General features: G+C 61.6%; 1 protein-coding gene across 1 annotated transcript in view; it reads left to right on the forward strand.

Moving 5' to 3' along the window:
- GET4 (guided entry of tail-anchored proteins factor 4) overlaps nt 1-15829 on the forward strand; it is a 19003-nt gene extending 3174 nt beyond the window's left edge. Inside the window, exons 2-9 of the mRNA XM_040455687.1 lie at nt 1717-1795; nt 2128-2209; nt 2591-2740; nt 8894-9032; nt 10071-10211; nt 10371-10446; nt 10579-10651; nt 15544-15829. Of these exons, the coding sequence (XP_040311621.1) occupies nt 1717-1795; nt 2128-2209; nt 2591-2740; nt 8894-9032; nt 10071-10211; nt 10371-10446; nt 10579-10651; nt 15544-15629 (826 nt within the window). The 3' untranslated portion in view covers nt 15630-15829. The remainder of the gene's footprint in view (nt 1-1716; nt 1796-2127; nt 2210-2590; nt 2741-8893; nt 9033-10070; nt 10212-10370; nt 10447-10578; nt 10652-15543) is intronic.

The following is a 15829-nucleotide window of genomic DNA, read 5'->3' on the forward strand; positions in this document are numbered from 1 at the left end:
CCCCCCCCCCCCCCAGCAACGCCTTGGGCCCCGGCACTAAATCCCTCCCCATCCCTTGAATTCCAGACAGAAGCACGTGCATTTCTCACGATCGCCTTTCACTGTTTCCGTTTTTTCCAGCTTTGCTTGATCTGCAACACGCGAGCTCCCCGAGCCGGGCGTGTGCGCCGTGGAACCCTTGCGTTGCTCCGCTCCCCCTGGAGCCCCCAGCCCTGGAGCTGCGGGTGCTCGAAAGCAGGCCCTGTTGTCCCAGGGACTCCTGTCATCTGGTACTCTGAGAGGTTATCTCAGACGGGAGAGTCTAGAGCCCTGTCACGTCTCGTGTAAGCAGCGACACGCTGGCAGGATTGTCACGGAGAGGTGCCTGCGGTTCCGCGTGTCCGTGCCGGTGGCAGCGTGGGGCTGCACGCCTCTGGAACTCGCCTTCCCGGGACCGCCTGTGGCAGTGTGGGCCCCCGGCAGGACCGGGCTGCGACGAGCTGGGCGTGTGGGGGGGGCGCAGCCCGCAGGCTGGCGGTGGTTTTCTGGCCGGGCTGCGGGTTCCCCCCACCGGTGCCGCCCCCGCCCGGCAGATGGGTCTTCTGTGTGCTGATCGCGGCGGGGCCGTGTTGTCCTGGGGGGTTCCGGTCGTGGAACCTTGGTGAAGCAAAGACCGTTTCTGTGGTTAGTTGAATAGCCAGGCGCTCACGTCCCCCCTGGCCTGCCGGTCGGGGCGAGCTACAGACGGGCTCCCAGGCCTCCGTGTTTGCTGTTTGCCTGTCTTGGGAGCACCTTGTGCTGCTCGCTTGGTATCTTTCTTCGATTTGTTTTGGTTCTGTGTCTTTTCTGATAATCACGGAGATAGACGCACGGCCAGCGAGTCGAGCGTCGGGTCGCGCGTTTAGCTCTGCGCCGGGCTGCGGGGAGCTGCTTCCTGCCGTTGGCTCTCTCTCGGGCTCAGCTCGGCTTCGCTAAATGTCGCCTGTCGCAGACAGACCGCCATCCTGTTGTTTGTGTTTAGTTGCCTGCCAGGCTCCGGCTTCTCGGTGTATCTATTTCTCTGCAGTTAAGGAAACTGAGAAATGTGTCCAAAATGGGAAAGTGAGGCAGGACAGGGTGGGGTGGAGGGAGTGGGGACCACAGAGAGAGTCGACGTCCCCCAGTGAGCTCCTGCTGTCCCGACCCCCGAGTGGGGCCCTGACCTTTGGTTCTCCGATGGACACCAGTATGTCGCTCTGTCCTTCACGCGGGTCCCACCACCGAAGCAGGGCCTGTGTGCTCGGGGTGGACGTCATCCATCCTTTCTCTGGGTCCTTCTGCTGCGACCTTTGAGCTGCGCCGGGCCCCCCACCCGTGCTGCTGTCAGATGGGGGGTGTGGGTCTGCCATTCCCCTGAGGCCTGCCTCGCCGACGGCAGGGACTCTCTGCCACGGTGGGTGGGGGCCGGGGTGCCATGACCGCCCGGTGAGGTGGCAGGCCTCAGGCGACGACACAGCTCGACTCTGTTCCTGGTCGGTCACGCACGCAGGCGCACACGCGTGTTTCCGGGATCGTTTGCCGTATAAAGTCCCTGTGTTTAGTCCCACGTCGTATCTTTTGCATTTTCTCTCTAAACCGTAGCCGTTGGGCTGGGCGAGCGCGATTCCGAGAGCGTGTCGGACTGTGGAGGACGTCTGCGGGGGAGCACGGGGCCTAACCGGGCCTAACTGGGGCTCCGCCCTCCTCTCTGTCTTACAGGTACATGTCACAGAGCAAGCACACGGAGGCGCGGGAGCTCATGTGCTCGGGGGCACTCCTCTTCTTCAGCCACGGCCAAGTACGCGGCGGGCCTGCCTTTCCCCCTCTGCTCGGGGCCTGCGGGTTGGAAAAGGAGCGTCCAGGGAGAGGTGTGGCGGACGACCGTGGACCGTCCCTGTCGCTGGCCACCGCCAGGCGGGTGTGCTTGTGTCCGGGGTGCCGTGTGAGGGTGCCGGGTGCCGCGCCGGCCAGGGTCTCCGTCCTCCAGGCGCCCCGCCCGGGGGGCCCCGTGCATCTCCCCGCCACGCGTTTCTGGCTGGACACCGGAGCAGCCGTCCAGCTCTGCCGGGGCTTCTAAAGACCAGCCAGGGCTCTGCTTCTGTGATTCCTACTCACTTCTGTGTTTTGTAGCAAAACAGCGCCGCGGACTTGTCCATGTTGGTCTTAGAGTCGCTGGAGAAGGCGGAAGTCGAGGTGGCCGCTGACCTGTTGGGTGAGGCTTTCTGACTGTGCACGAGGTACCTGTGCACATGGAGTAGTGACGCCCCAACGCGCACGCGCGCGCCCTCTCTGGCGGACGCTGGCACCTCGCCTGCCCGCCTGCCCGCACGCTGAGTGTGCATCGGGGCGGGTCCCCCGGGGGCCAGCTCCCTGCTGTAGTCCACCTCCCCCTCTGCTCCAGGACACAGGCCGAGCCTCCAGGCTGCTGACTTTGCGGCCGAGAGGTCAGCGGGGGGGCTTGGGACACACCAGAACGCCATTTCTCAGCTCCGGGGCGGAATAGTTCTTGTTTCGGTGAACCCTGACCTGTGGTTTGTGGGGCGCTGAACGGCAGCGCTTCTCTGGATGAGGGTCTGTGTTTGTGTCGTTTTAGAAAATCTGGCTAAACTGTTCAGTCTGATGGACCCGAATTCCCCAGAGCGAGTGGCTTTTGTGTCTCGAGCCCTGAAGTGGTCCAGTGGAGGATCAGGGAAGCTGGGCCACCCCCGTCTCCACCAGCTGCTGGCCCTCACCCTGTGGAAAGGTAGGCCCGGTGCGGGGAAAGCTCTCGGCGGGAGGGTGCAGGCCGTCCCCAAACAGCCGCCCCTGTTTCTGCCGTGGTGGCTCTTACTGGTGTTATCTGTCGTCAGCAGTCGCACTCCTGGGCCGCGGGGAGCCAGGAGGGGAGGATTTGCTCTCCGCTGGTCTGGCCCTTCCTGTCCGCCCCCCGCCACCCCCCCCCAGTTTCCTCTCTGGGACATCTTCCCCAGGCGGGCCCTGTGATGACACGGCGTGCTGCGTCGTCTTCAAGTTTAAATCTCCGCTTCTGATTAAGCACTTGGCTCATGAGGGGGCCGGGGGGGATGCCAGGCAGTTTCTGGGTGTGGTTCGCACCCTCAGCTCTGAGTCTGGTGCTCAAGGGCCGGGAAAGACCCTCGGTTTGGTGACCTGGACAGCATTTGTTCAGGAGGGTTTGAACAGCTGTGTCCTGTTGAGTGAGTGCTGCGGGCAGCTCATTCACACCGCGTCAGCCTTCCCGGGGGTCGTCACCGGGCGTCCGCTGGGCAGGGGGGAGGTGCCTTGGTGGGGACACAGAGTCACCTTCCTTCACTTGCAGTCGGCCTTCCGCCGGGTCGCGTCTGTGTTAGCGGCTCCTCCTGGAAGCAGCCTGGGTCCAGAGGTGGCTCTGGGGTCAGATAGGCCTGCCTGCTCCCCACGCCGGCGGGCCCAACGCGTCCCTGCTTTGCCTCTCATCCGGCGGCACGCGTGTGGTGGCCGCCCCCCACGAACCCAGCCCTCGCCCACGCGGGGATGCCGGCTGTGTGAGCGCACAGACTCCTCCCCTCTTCTCTCGGGGTGGCACCGCTCACTGGTCTGCGTGTCCCCACCCGCTGTGACCCACGAGTGGGGCTCCTCCGACCCCTCAGCTGCTGGCGTGCCAGCCCTGCCCGCACCCCAGAGGGCTGCTGGGAGGATAATGGTCAGATGTGCATGAGTTCAAAGGCCAGACAGTCAGGATGCTCTCCTTAGAGGGTAGCTGAATCCCTTCCCCACTTCGACCCAGAGCCAGAGGGGGGCCCAAGCAGGAGCAGCTGGGCGCTGGGGCTGAGGCGGTTTGGGCCCCTCCTCTGCTGGCATGCACTCCCTGGGGGCGCCTTGCTTCCCCTCCCTGGGGCCGCCCTGGCCTTCCAGCCTCGCATGGGCCTCGTGCATTTTCTGTCTGTCGTCTGTCCCCACCAGAACGCCCTCCCATCCACCCGATGCTGGAGTGTCTCGTTCATTGTGGGTGCCCGGAAGCCCCTCAGGGAGAGACCGTCAATGTTCGCCGACCCGGCGGGGTGGGGGGTCCCTGAGGCCCCTGCCCCTTACTCCCGCCCCATCTTGCAGGGGCCGGCCTGGGGTGTGCACGTGCAGGTGGACGGCCTGCTCTGCGATCAGGGGCGGCTACAGCAAACCTGTGTTCCTAGCAAGCATTTATTTGGTGCCCCTTTTGCCCAGTCTATTTGGGGGGGTCCATGGGGAGATGCCAGGCAGAAAACAGATGTGATCCTGCGTCCGTGGCTCCGAGAGACCCTCAGAGGTGGGGGCGCCTGGGCGGCTCAGTCACTTGAGGGCCTGACTCTTGGTTTCAGCTCAGGTCACGATCCCACGGTATGTGGGATCGAGCCTCACGTCAGACTCGGTGCTGGCATTGGGGAGCCTGCTTGGGGTTCTTTCTCTCTCCTTCTCCGCCCCTCCCCTACGCATGTGCTCACTTGCTGTCTCTTTTTTTAAAAAAAATTTTTTTTTTCCCCAAAGTTTATTTATTTTTGGGACAGAGAGAGACAGAGCATGTACGGGGGAGGGGCAGAGAGAGAGGGAGACACAGAATCGGAAACAGGCTCCAGGCTCTGAGCCATCAGCCCAGAGCCCGACGCGGGGCTCGAACTCACGGACCGCGAGATCGTGACCTGGCTGAAGTCGGACGCCTAACCGACTGCGCCACTCAGGCGCCCCTCGCTGTCTCTTAAGTAAATAAACATTAAAAAAAAAGAGTCCTTCAGGGGCCTCAGGGGTTGAGAGCCAGCTTTAAGGCATTCATATTTAGGAACATGATTTCAAAATTCAGGATATAGGCAGTTATGCGTAGTGCCTGAGGCACAGATCCCACGTCCTGTCCTGCCCCGGTGTCCGTGGCTTGTGTCCAGAGCCTGTGTTTAGGGATGTCTGTGCGGCTGTGGCCCCTGGGGACAGGCCTGCGGCCGCGGTGATTGGCCCTCCACAGCTTGCCTCCACTGTCAGTTCTGCTGTGTTATGGCGGTCTGCTGATTGAGGCACACCTCATTCTGGTACGCTTCACAGATCCTGCATTGCCCACACATCGGTCTGCGGTGACCCTGTGTTGAGCAAGTTTATTGGCGCCATTTTTCCAACAGCGCCTGCTTGCTTGCTGTCTCTGTGTCACATTTTGCTAATTCTCACGATACTTCGAGATTTTTATTCTTTCTATTATTATTTTTTTTAAAGTTAACTTTTTTTAGTTTTGAGAGAGAGCACGAGCTGGGCAGAGGGGCAGAGGAGACAGAGAATCCCAAGCAGGCTCCACGCTCAGCCCGATCCCACAACCTGAGCCGAAATAAAGAGTTGGACGCTCAACTAATTGAGCCATCCAGATGCCCCAAGGTTTTTTGTCATAATGTGTCACTGTGATCTGTGACCGTGATCTTTGACGTTACCATCGTGATTGTTTTGGGGACCAGGAACCGCGTTCACGTAAGGGCAAACACAATCCATAACCGTGTGTGTGCTGACCGCTTTCCCGGCCGGCCGCTCCCCCGTCTCCCTCCTCGTCCTCGGGCCTCCCTGTTTGCCGAGACACAGCAACACTGAAACTGGGCCACGTAATGACCCTACAGAGGCCCCTGGGATCCCAGCGAAAGGAAGAGTCTCGCATCTCTGACGTCAGATCACGAGCTACGGAGGAGCAAGCTCGGTGAGGAAGGCGGAAACCGGGCCCCTCGCCCCGGAGGCTTAGCCGGGAGGTCGGCGCAAAGGACACGCTCCGGAAGGAAATTAGCATGGGAAAGAATCAGCCTCCCCGTTTTAGCGGTGGGGACAGAAGAGCGAACCAGCCACGGCATCCCCGTAAGCTACAGCCTAACCCAGAGCCACGCGCTGACTGCCTCAGTTCCACGAAGGAAGGCCGAGGCGGGGAGGAAGCTGCGGGAGGAGAGTCTGAAGCCAGCAGAGGCCGCGTCCAAGACGGAAGAGTGCACGGCGGTGTAGACGCAGCCGCAGGGGGTCCGGAAGATCCAGCTGCGACCGTTAACCGAGGGGCCCGCACGCCACACGGGTCGAGGACGTGCGTCAGGACGTGCGTCGTTGGAGAGACGTCGGCACCTGGCTTCCCAGCCTCAAGGGACCGGCCGACCCTCCCGTCCGGGGCTGATGCAGCAGCCGGTGACCGCAAGCCGGGGCCAGTGCCCAGCGACCCGTCCCGAGTCCCAGGGCCCCGAGCGAGCACGCGGAGTGGGCGCTGCCTGTCCTCTGCTGACGGGACGCCGCCGCCCGCATGGCAGCGCGTCTGTGTGCGACGCCCCTGGTCACCCGAGAGCTCGGACGGACACGGGCAGTGAGACGGGCAGTGAGACGAGCGTGGTGTTCATGCCTGACTCGGCATCCGTCCTGCCGCCCGTGGACGGAGGAGTCGTTTCGGTCTTCAAGGCTTCTTTAACAGGCGCACTTCGTAAGGCTGTAGCTGCCACGGATGGTGCTTCCTTCCTCTGGTGGGAAGAGTCCGCCTAAAACCTGCCGGAAAGGAGTCACCGTTCTCGATGCCACTAAGAACGTACGTGATTCGCAGGAAGAGGCCAAAATGTCAGTTGTGACAGGAGTTTGGCAGAAGGCGATGCCAGCCCTCAGGGACGACCTCGAGGGGTTCGGGACACGGGCGAGGAAGTCCGTGCCGATGTGGGGGAACAGGAAGAGAACAGAACCAGAGGTGGAGCCTGCGGGTGGGGCTGGACGGCTTCCGTCTCACGCTTCACCAGACGAGGACCCGCTCCTTCCGGGTGAGCAAGTGAGGAGGTTTCTGGAGCTGGGACCCACTCCTGGTGAAGGCGCCGCGCGGTCGGTCGAAATGACCGCAAAGGGTTGAGAACAGCGCGTAAACGGAGTCGCTAAAGCCGCAGCACGTGTGAGCGGCTGGACCCCAGGCGTGAAGGAAGTTCTCCTGTGGGTACGATGCTGTCGAACAGCATCGCACGCTACGGAGGGGCCTTTCGGGAAAGAGTCAGCACAGCAGACTTGATCGTCTCATTTCAGAACTTGCCAGAACCACCCCAGCCTCCGGCAACCTCCACCCTGACGGTCAGCAGCCGGCGGCCTCCAGGAAAACCTTCCACCGGCAGAAAGGTTTCAGCCCGCTGCAGGCTTGGGTGATGGTTAACGTTTGTTATTTAAGTTCAACTTCTTGTTTTCACATAGCGCTAGGGCACGCTTAGCAGACTGTGAACACAGCTTTCTGTGCCCTGGGAAACCAAAAACTTGGTTTTGTTGCGGTGATCTGGAACCGACCCCCAGTATCCCCGAGGTGCTCTTGTACAGGGTCCAGTACGGTTCTTGGAGCCAGTCTGGTTCTGGGACAGAACATCCGGGCATGGTTTTGCCCAATTTTTCTGTTCCTGTGGATGCTCTAAAACCAGAAGGTTATTTTTGGATGGTCTGAGGGAGAGAAGAGAGCTCAAGTACACAAAGAAATGGGGGCTCGAACCATTCTGAGCTCCGGAAGGTGGTGTGCGGGGCGCTGGGGGCTGGGGCCAATGGCAGGAAGCAGTCCTGGCCAGCCAGGGGCCACTATTCCCGGTAGAAGGTGGCAGGCGGCTGGGGCACGGCGCCTTAGCCCTGAAAAGGTGTGGGAGCCGGGGGGCCTTGTGAGCGAGACGGGGTCGTGATCCGGTCCGCTCTAGGAAATGGGCCAGGGTGTGGGGAGGTGCTTGCTCTAGGCCGGGGCTGTGCCTCAGCACGGCGGATGCTCTGGACCCCTGTGCTCTGTAGGATGCCGAGCCCCGCCCCCGTGGCCATGGCAGCCAGGGGTGCCCAGGCGTTGCCAGCATCCGGCAAGAGGGAAGGGTGTCGAATCGCCAGTATTGTGAGGGCCAGCAGGCAGGGAGACAGGTTTCCGAGCAATGAGTGTGGGGAGCAGGGGTACAGCGGGAGTCATTTACTGGCGTTGGGAAGGCTGGGATTTTTGTTATTTTTTTAACAAACGTACCAGTAGAGCTCATCCCACGAGCAGCGTACAGTAGGAGTGCTTCAGGAGCAGGTTAGTTGGAGCACACTTCTGGAAGGTCCTTCCAGCCCCCTTTTGTGCTGTTAGCACTAAAGCTTCCTGCCCTGGTGAGAGGTGTGGCCCCAGGGAACAGGCTCAGAAGGTCGAGGCCAGAGTGCCCCCAACTCACCTGTTGGGGTGCAGGTTCCGGTTTGGGGCCTGAGGTTCCACGTGTCTGTCCGGCTCCTAGGTGACTCTGCGTTGAGCGGGACAGTGTGGCCCTTCTTGGGAAACAGCGGGGCCGAGCCGTGTCCTCACCACTCGCAGGACGGGTCCATCCTGACTGGGACATCAGTCCTGGTGGGGACATCCAGTCCTTCATCCAGCAGGGCTTCTTGAGGGGGACGGACCACAAACACAGAGAGGGAAGTAGTGAATGTGGAATGTGCGTCGGAAGGTGGACAGAGGGTGGGTGGCCGTCAGGACGGCAGGGGCCTTCGTGTGGCCTGGGGGACAGGCGGGCCCGACCTGGTCCTGGCACCACTCTGACCTTCGCTGCATCTGCGTGCCGGGGTTTGCGGGGCCTGCGTCTCAGTCGTCAGAAGCATGAGTCCGGGGGTCTCGCGTCGGCCCGCTCTCGTGAGCCAGCTAATGCGGACGCCAGTGTGGGGACTTCTGCCCGAAGCCTGCCCTCCCACCATGGGCATTTGAGGCGGTGAATGGGACGCCTAGGGGGTGGGTGTAGAGCGCACTCAGGTGTGTGGGGGGCGGGGATGGTGTGCGGGGCACAGGCAGGTGTGCGGGGGCCGGGGGGTGCGGGGCGGGTGTGCAGAGTGCAGGGGGTGCCCAGGGCGGGTGTGCGGGGCACAGGCAGGTGTGCAGGGGGAGGGGGGCCGGGGTGGGTGTGCGGAGCGCTCGGGGCTCACGGTGTCCGCTTCCCTCCCACAGAGCAGAACTACTGCGAGTCCCGGTACCACTTCCTGCACTCGGCGGACGGCGAGGGCTGTGCGCACATGCTGGTGGAGTACTCCACGTCCAGGGGCTTCCGCAGCGAGGTGGATATGTTCGTGGCCCAGGCCGTGCTACAGTAGGTACCCGCCTTGGCTCGGCCTCCTGTCACCTGGCCGAGACGCCACCCAGGGTCGCCACCCCGCGACCCTGCCGCAGACCTGTCGGGGAGGCTGTGTGTTGTCGCCCCGGTCCCCCGGACCGTTTGTGGGATTTGAGTCGGGCGGCCGCGGAAGGGAGTGTTCTGACCGGCGTCCTGCCGTTCCTCCCCGTGTTCCGTTCTCTAGATTTTCTGGGTGGCAGGCCGCTGTCATTCGGGGGGTGTGCATATTTAATAAGATGTCCGAGGTGTCCCGGGTCGAGGAGCGAGTGTGGGTCCCGGACGTCTTGTGTGAGGCTCCCCCGCTCCCGTTGGTCTGCCTCCCTGCCCCCTCGCCAGCGGTTTTCCGGGGCCGTCGAGCACGCACAGCTTGGGAGGGAGGCAGGGTAGGCCCGCGCTCCCGCCTCGGAAACCCCTGGAATCAGTGGCCGGGTGTTGGAACAGGACACGTTCTGTGCATGTGAACGGGAGGGGGGGTCACAGCACGCTCGCTGGACCTGACGGCACCTCGGAGCTCCCCGCCCCGCCGCACGGCGGCCTGATACGTGTCTGTGCCTCTAAATGGAGAGTTTCGGGGACTCCAGAGCCCCCGAGCCCAGCTGTGTGGTGCACGGCGCCTGTGTGTGGATCCCGAGACCACCCGGTCACCTCACTCGCACCTTGACGAGGAGGGACGAGCGGCCACGGGAAGGCCGTGGAGATGGCCCCACGGGGCGGGAGTCAGAGCCTGTCCCACCGCCCCGCACGCTCCCCGGGGCCCTGGACTGACTTGCTGGGCGCGCGCGGTCTGGAGTTCGAGAACCGCCACAGACACGGTCGCCCTCGCGAGCTTCACGTCCTCGCCTGGAAATTGCGAATGCGGAGGGGTGCCGTGCATGGCGGGGGCCCCCGTGCGCTGTTTGGGGACGGCCTTCTGCTGTGCCCCCAGAAGTGTCCCAGGTCTGGGGCTCGCCTGAGCGTCTGTGCGAGTCCCTCGTTTCTGCCTTGGTACCCTGCTTACTAGGGCGTCCCTTCCAGGTTTCTCTGTTTAAAGAACAAAAGCAGCGCGTCAGTGGTGTTCACAACGTACACGCAGAAACACCCGTCCATCGAGAACGGCCCTCCGTTTGTGCAGCCTCTGCTGAATTTCATCTGGTTTCTGCTGTTGGCTGTAGATGGGTGAGTTGTGTGTGCGTGGAGGGGTTGTGTGTGTGTGGGGGGGGGGGGGCGGGGGTACAGAGCACACAGAGGGATGCGCACACGTGTGGAGGGGCGCGTGCGTGTGCCCTGCACGTTGGACTCTCCTGGACATCCGTGCTGCCATCCGTGTCGCTTCAGGGGCAAACTGACCGTGTTCACGGTGCTGTGTGAGCAGTACCAGCCGTCCCTCCGGCGGGACCCCATGTACAATGAGGTGAGGGGCGCGTGGGGCCGGGCGACGGCTGGAGGAGGAGAGGGCACGGGGAGCCTTGGGGACCGGGAGGGTGGGAGGTCGTGTCGCCCGCGTGTCTGCGCCCCGCTGAGCCCGTGCCTCTGTCTCTTGCAGTACCTGGACCGGATAGGACAGCTGTTCTTTGGGGTGCCGCCCAAGCAGACGTCTTCGGAGGGGGGCTTGCGGGGGGAGGGGGGGGGCGGGCGCCGGCGCGGTCCTCTCCCGGGCTCCGTGTCTGCTCGGCCCTGAGGTCCTTCTCCTAGTAGACTCCCACACAGCCGTGCGGGCCCTGTCGTCCCAGGGCCCCGTCGGTGGGTGTTTTCTTTTATCTTTCGCTTTTGTGGTAAAAATACATGTATCGTGAAATTTGCTATTTTAACCACTGCTAACTGAACGGCTCAGGGGACTGAGCACATTCACGCTGCTGTGCAGCCATCTGCATCATCCATTTCCAGAATGTTCCATCTCCCCACGTTGAGATTCTGTCCGTTATACACGGACCTCCACTCGCTCCCCCAGACACGGTCCCACCACCTACCCTGTGTCCGTGAGTGTGACGACCCCAGGACCACGTGTGAGTGGGTCCCAGTGCGCGTCCTCCCGTGTCCGTGAGTGTGACGACCCCGGGGCCTCGTGGGAGTGGGTCCCGGTGCGCGTCCTCCCGTGTCCGTGAGTCTGACGACCCCGGGGCCTCGTGGGAGTGGGTCCCGGTGCGCGTCCTCCCGTGTCCGTGCGTCTGACGACCCCGGGGCCTCGTGGGGGTGGGTCCCGGTGCGTGTCCTCCCGTGTCTGTGCGTCTGACGACCCCGGGGCCTTGTGGGAGTGGGTCCCGGTGCGCGTCCTCCCGTGTCTGCCTTGTGTCACTCACCATGGTGTCTGCAGGGTCCGCCCATGTTGGAGCAGGTGCCAGAACTTACTTCCCTTTTAAGGCCGAATAGTGTCTCGTGGGTGGATGGCGCGTGTTGTGTTACCTTCATCTGTGATGCACACGGGTCGCTTCTGCCTGTTCGCTGTGTGAATTTGCTGTTGTGAATATGGGGTGCACCTGTCTGCTGGGGTCCCTGCGCCCAGTGCTTTGGGTAGTACACCCCAAACTGGACTCACCAGGTCACGTTGAAGTTCTGTGTTCAAGTTTGGAGTCGCTACCCGACTGTGCCCGACAGACGTGTCCCACCAGCTGTGCGCGAGGGGTCTGGTTTTTGCACATCCCCGCCCACGTTTGCCGTTTTCTGTGTTTTACTGGCAGCCGTCCTACAGGGTGTGAGGCTGGGAGCTCGCTGTGGCTGGGTCGCATCTCCCTAATGACGAGGGTCGTGTAGCATGTTTTCTCGTGCTTATTGGCTATTTGTACACCTGTATATCTGGTCAAGTCACATGCTTATTTTTGAATCAAATTGACGAATTCTCTACACTTGTCAGATGTAAGATTCAGAAATATTTTTTCCCGTTTTGTGGATTTTTTTAAGACTGTATTTATCGTAATAAATGTTTTTAATGTTTATTTATTTTTGAGGAAGAAAGCATGAGCAGAGGAGGGGCAGAGAGACAGGGAGACACAGAATCCAAAGCAGGCTCCAGAGTCTGAGCTGTTAGCACAGAGCCCGATGTGGGGCTCGAACTCATGAGTCGTGAGATCATGACCTGAGCTGAAGTTGGACGCTTGACCGACTGAGCCACCCAGGTGCCGCCAGACTTTATTTTTTTAAAGTAGCTTAAGTTTCACAGACGTAAAGAGGAAGGCCCCGAGATTTTCCATGTACCTCCCTGCCCCTCACAGCCCTTTCTGGTACTTGCATCCCGCGACAGAGGGGGGACTTGTTGAAATTGTACCTGCACGGACGCATCACTCTCATCTGAAGTTCATGGTTTACATTCAGGGTCACTTTTAATGCCATACATTTATAGGTTTAGGCACACACACCTACCATTAGTCATTCAGAGTGGTTTCTGCCCTAAAAATCCTCTGTGCTCTGCCTGTTCGCCCCTCCCAACACCCAGCAGCCTTTTCACTCTGGGTAGCGTCCTCTGACGCAGAACTTAAAATTTTCACCAAGTCCGTTTGTTTCTCCTCCGTTCCCTGGGCCTTGCGTGTCCCAGCCGCAGTCTTCGGCTGGTCCGGTGCTGGGAAGCTTTCACTCGGTGTCTTCTGCGAGTTTTACTGTTCTGGGGCTTACATTTAGGTCCTTGATCCACTTTGAGCTATTTTTTGTGTGCACACGAGGTCGGGGTCCAGTGTCCCGTTTGTTGAAGAGACTGATCTTCCCATGAGTGGTCTTGTCACGCTGGTCAGATGTGTTTGACCCCCATGTGCTCGGGCCTGTTTCTGGCTCTCTGTTCTGTTCCATGGGTCTTTGCTTGCGTGCGTGCGTGCGTGTGTGTGTGTGTGTGTGTCTTTGCCCACACCACACCGCTTTGAGCTCACGCAATCAGGAAACGTGAGCTCTCCGGTTTTGTTCTTGTTCAGGGTAGTTTTGGCTGTTTGAGTCTCTTGCAATTCTGTATGAATTTTGGAGTGGGTTCTTCTTTTCTTGCAAAAACGTCGTTGAGATTTTGACAAGGACTGCATTGATCCTGTAGATGGCATTGGAGGGTATTGGCATTTACACGGTATCACGTTTTCCAACCCGTGGACACGGAAAGCATTTCCATTTATTTGTGACTTCAGTGACTTTCAGTGTTTTATCATTTTCATTCATGAGTCGTTCAACCTTTCAGTTAAAGCCAGTGCCTCAGTGTTTTATTCTTGTGGATCCTGCTGTGAATGGAATTGTTCTTGATATTTTTTCCGGTTATTTATTATTGGCGTAGAGAAATTCAGCGGATCTCCACGTGCTTTGTATCCCGCTCCTTTGCTGAATTCACTTGCTCCGACGGCTGTTTCGTGCAGCCCTTGGGGTTTTCTGTGTGGCAGGACCACGTCCTGCTCAAACACGGTGTTGCTGCTTCCTTTGCGCCGTGGGTGCCTTTTCCTTCTCCCTCTCCCTGCTTGCTCTGACTGGAATTTCCAGTTCGGGGTGGAACGGAGGTGGCGAGGGCCTCCTCGCGTGTCTGCTCCTCGAGGAGGAGCTCTCAGGGTCTCGCCCCTGCGCGTGACGTCCCCCGTGGGCTCTCCAGAGACGGCGGGGACCGTGTGGAGGTGGCTCCTCCCGTTCCCGGTTGGTCGAGTGCCGTGATGACCGCGTGGGGCCGGCCAGGGCCCGATCCCGCGTCCGCGGAGGTGGACGATCGCGTGGGTCTTCCCCCCTCTGCCCAGGGGCCGCGCCCCCCGGCCGGCCTGTCGTGGGGAGCCCTCCTCGCGGTGCAGGCGCGAGGCGCCTCGGGGCTCGTCGTCCGTGGGTGCGCTGTCGAGGTCTGTCTGCCGGCGCTCTGCTCGGGCGTTTGCATCAGCGCTCACGAGGGGCGGCGGTGCCCGATCTCCTCCCGGCGCCTTGGGCTTTGGTATGGGGGCCACGCCGGCCGCCTGGAAGGAGTTGGGACGCGCTCCCTCTTCCTCAGCGTTTCTGGAGAAGTCTGAGAAGGACCGGCGTGGGGTGTCCTTGAAGCGTTCGGCGGGACTCGCCAGTGAGGCCGTCGGGACCAGGACTTTGCTCTGTTCGGGGGGCGGGGGTGGTTCCCGAGGGGGGCTCCTGACTCGTTTACCGGCCCGTGCACACCGTGCATTTCTTCACGGGTTCGTCTTGGCCGCTGTTAGATGCCAGGTTTCTGACCCGGCGTCTCGAGGCCAGGCCTCCGCCCCTCGTCTGCCTAGCCTGGCGGCCCCAGGCCTCAACGCCACGTGCCGTCGCCTTCACTGGGGTCCCATGTCAACTTCGACCTCCACCGGGGCAGGGACCATTGTAGCCCTTCATCCGAGAGTGGCTTTTACGAGCCTCGACGTGCTACTACTTTTGAGCAGGTAGGTGTTACCTCGTGGAGTTCGTATTCGCCAGCACGCACCGAAATCCGCCTTGCCGTTCAGACTTCTTCCCTTTCTCAGCTTCCTTCTGGAAGTAACTGCAAAAACACACAGATGGCTGTTGTGTGCCCTTGCGACGTATACTCCACACTGACTGCGCCTGGTTCTTGATGGAGCTGAGGCTGCCCCAGGTGCCAGGCTCAGCCGCGGGCTCGTCCCGCAAAGCTCCGTGACCCTGCCCCCGTCCTGCTGTCCGAATCCACGTGGCACCCTGCCTCGTCGGTCCCTCGGGCTTGGGCTGGGTGGACGTTTGCCATTTTGATGCACGTGGGCCAAACCGTGGAAAGGTCTTCCTGAGACTGTGTGGAAAGGCGTCTCCTGGGGAACACGGTTTGACTTTCTAGTTGTAAACTGTGTGTCTGGCGTCCGGATTTGTGCCGGGGAAGGCGGGGGGTGGAGACCCACCTTCCTTCCTGTGCCAGCTGCGTGTAGGTGCTCTGTGGTTTCACCCGGGCCTGGGGGCTGCGTGTTTGCATCTGTCGGGCCTGACGTGCAGCCTCCCTCCTCGCCCCGCGCATCCTCCTACTTCGTGCTCGCTCGTTTCCCACCAGAACTTCAGAGTCGGCCCTTCCGGCGCCCAGAGTGCTGCTGGTGTGTTCGCTGGACCCGGGTTAGCGGCAGATCGGGGACGATTCTGCACCTTCGTGGCAGTCTGTCCCGAGAACGTCGTTCCCGTGTGCGTGTGTTCTTACTTTCTCGGCGGCTTGGCTTCAAGGACTTTGTAAACTGCTGACCCCGTGGTGACACAGTAGTGGTTCCGTGGGTGAGATCAGAGTGAGGCAAAGTGTCCGTGGTGACTGCGCCAGTGGGCGACAGCCATTAACGTCTCCGCGTGTGGCCCTGGGGTCTCTGACGCATCCCGACCCATTTCTGGATACCTTTAAGTCAGCACGTGTGTAATTTACGGCCTCGTGTCGGTGGATGGTGACGTCCCTGTGACCGCGGGTTACTGACAACTCCGAGGGCTCCGTGCACAGGCATCCGCGTTCCCAGGGACGCGTGGTGGGGCCCCCGCGCCTCCCGTCCGGGCCCCGGGATGCGGTGCCGTGGAAGGTGGGGTTCCCCGGGCAGGGTGCCGGCAACGCGGGGCCGCTGTGCCTCACGGCGCCTGCGTTTGCTTCCAGGGAACCTTCTGAGCAGCCTCATGGGCGCCTCGGAGCAGGAGGGCGAGGACAGTCAGGACGACAGCAGCCCCATCGAGCTCGACTGACCCCGCCTGGCGGCCCGCACGAAGCCGCCCCGAGCCCGGGCCCCCGCGCCCGGGGGCTCCCGGTCCGCGGCTGCCGTGGCCGCGTTGGCGTCTGCGCGCCCGCCCCGGGCTGCGCCTCCGCCGCGGCTGTGCTGGCTGGGCCGCGCTGCACCTCCAGACTGACCACAATAAAGCACGGGCCTTGCCGCGCTCCCACCCTC

Source organism: Herpailurus yagouaroundi, unplaced genomic scaffold (genome assembly GCF_014898765.1).
Source record: "Herpailurus yagouaroundi ecotype Mexico unplaced genomic scaffold, PumYag 216, whole genome shotgun sequence".
In the NCBI taxonomy this organism is placed as follows: domain Eukaryota; kingdom Metazoa; phylum Chordata; class Mammalia; order Carnivora; family Felidae; genus Herpailurus; species Herpailurus yagouaroundi.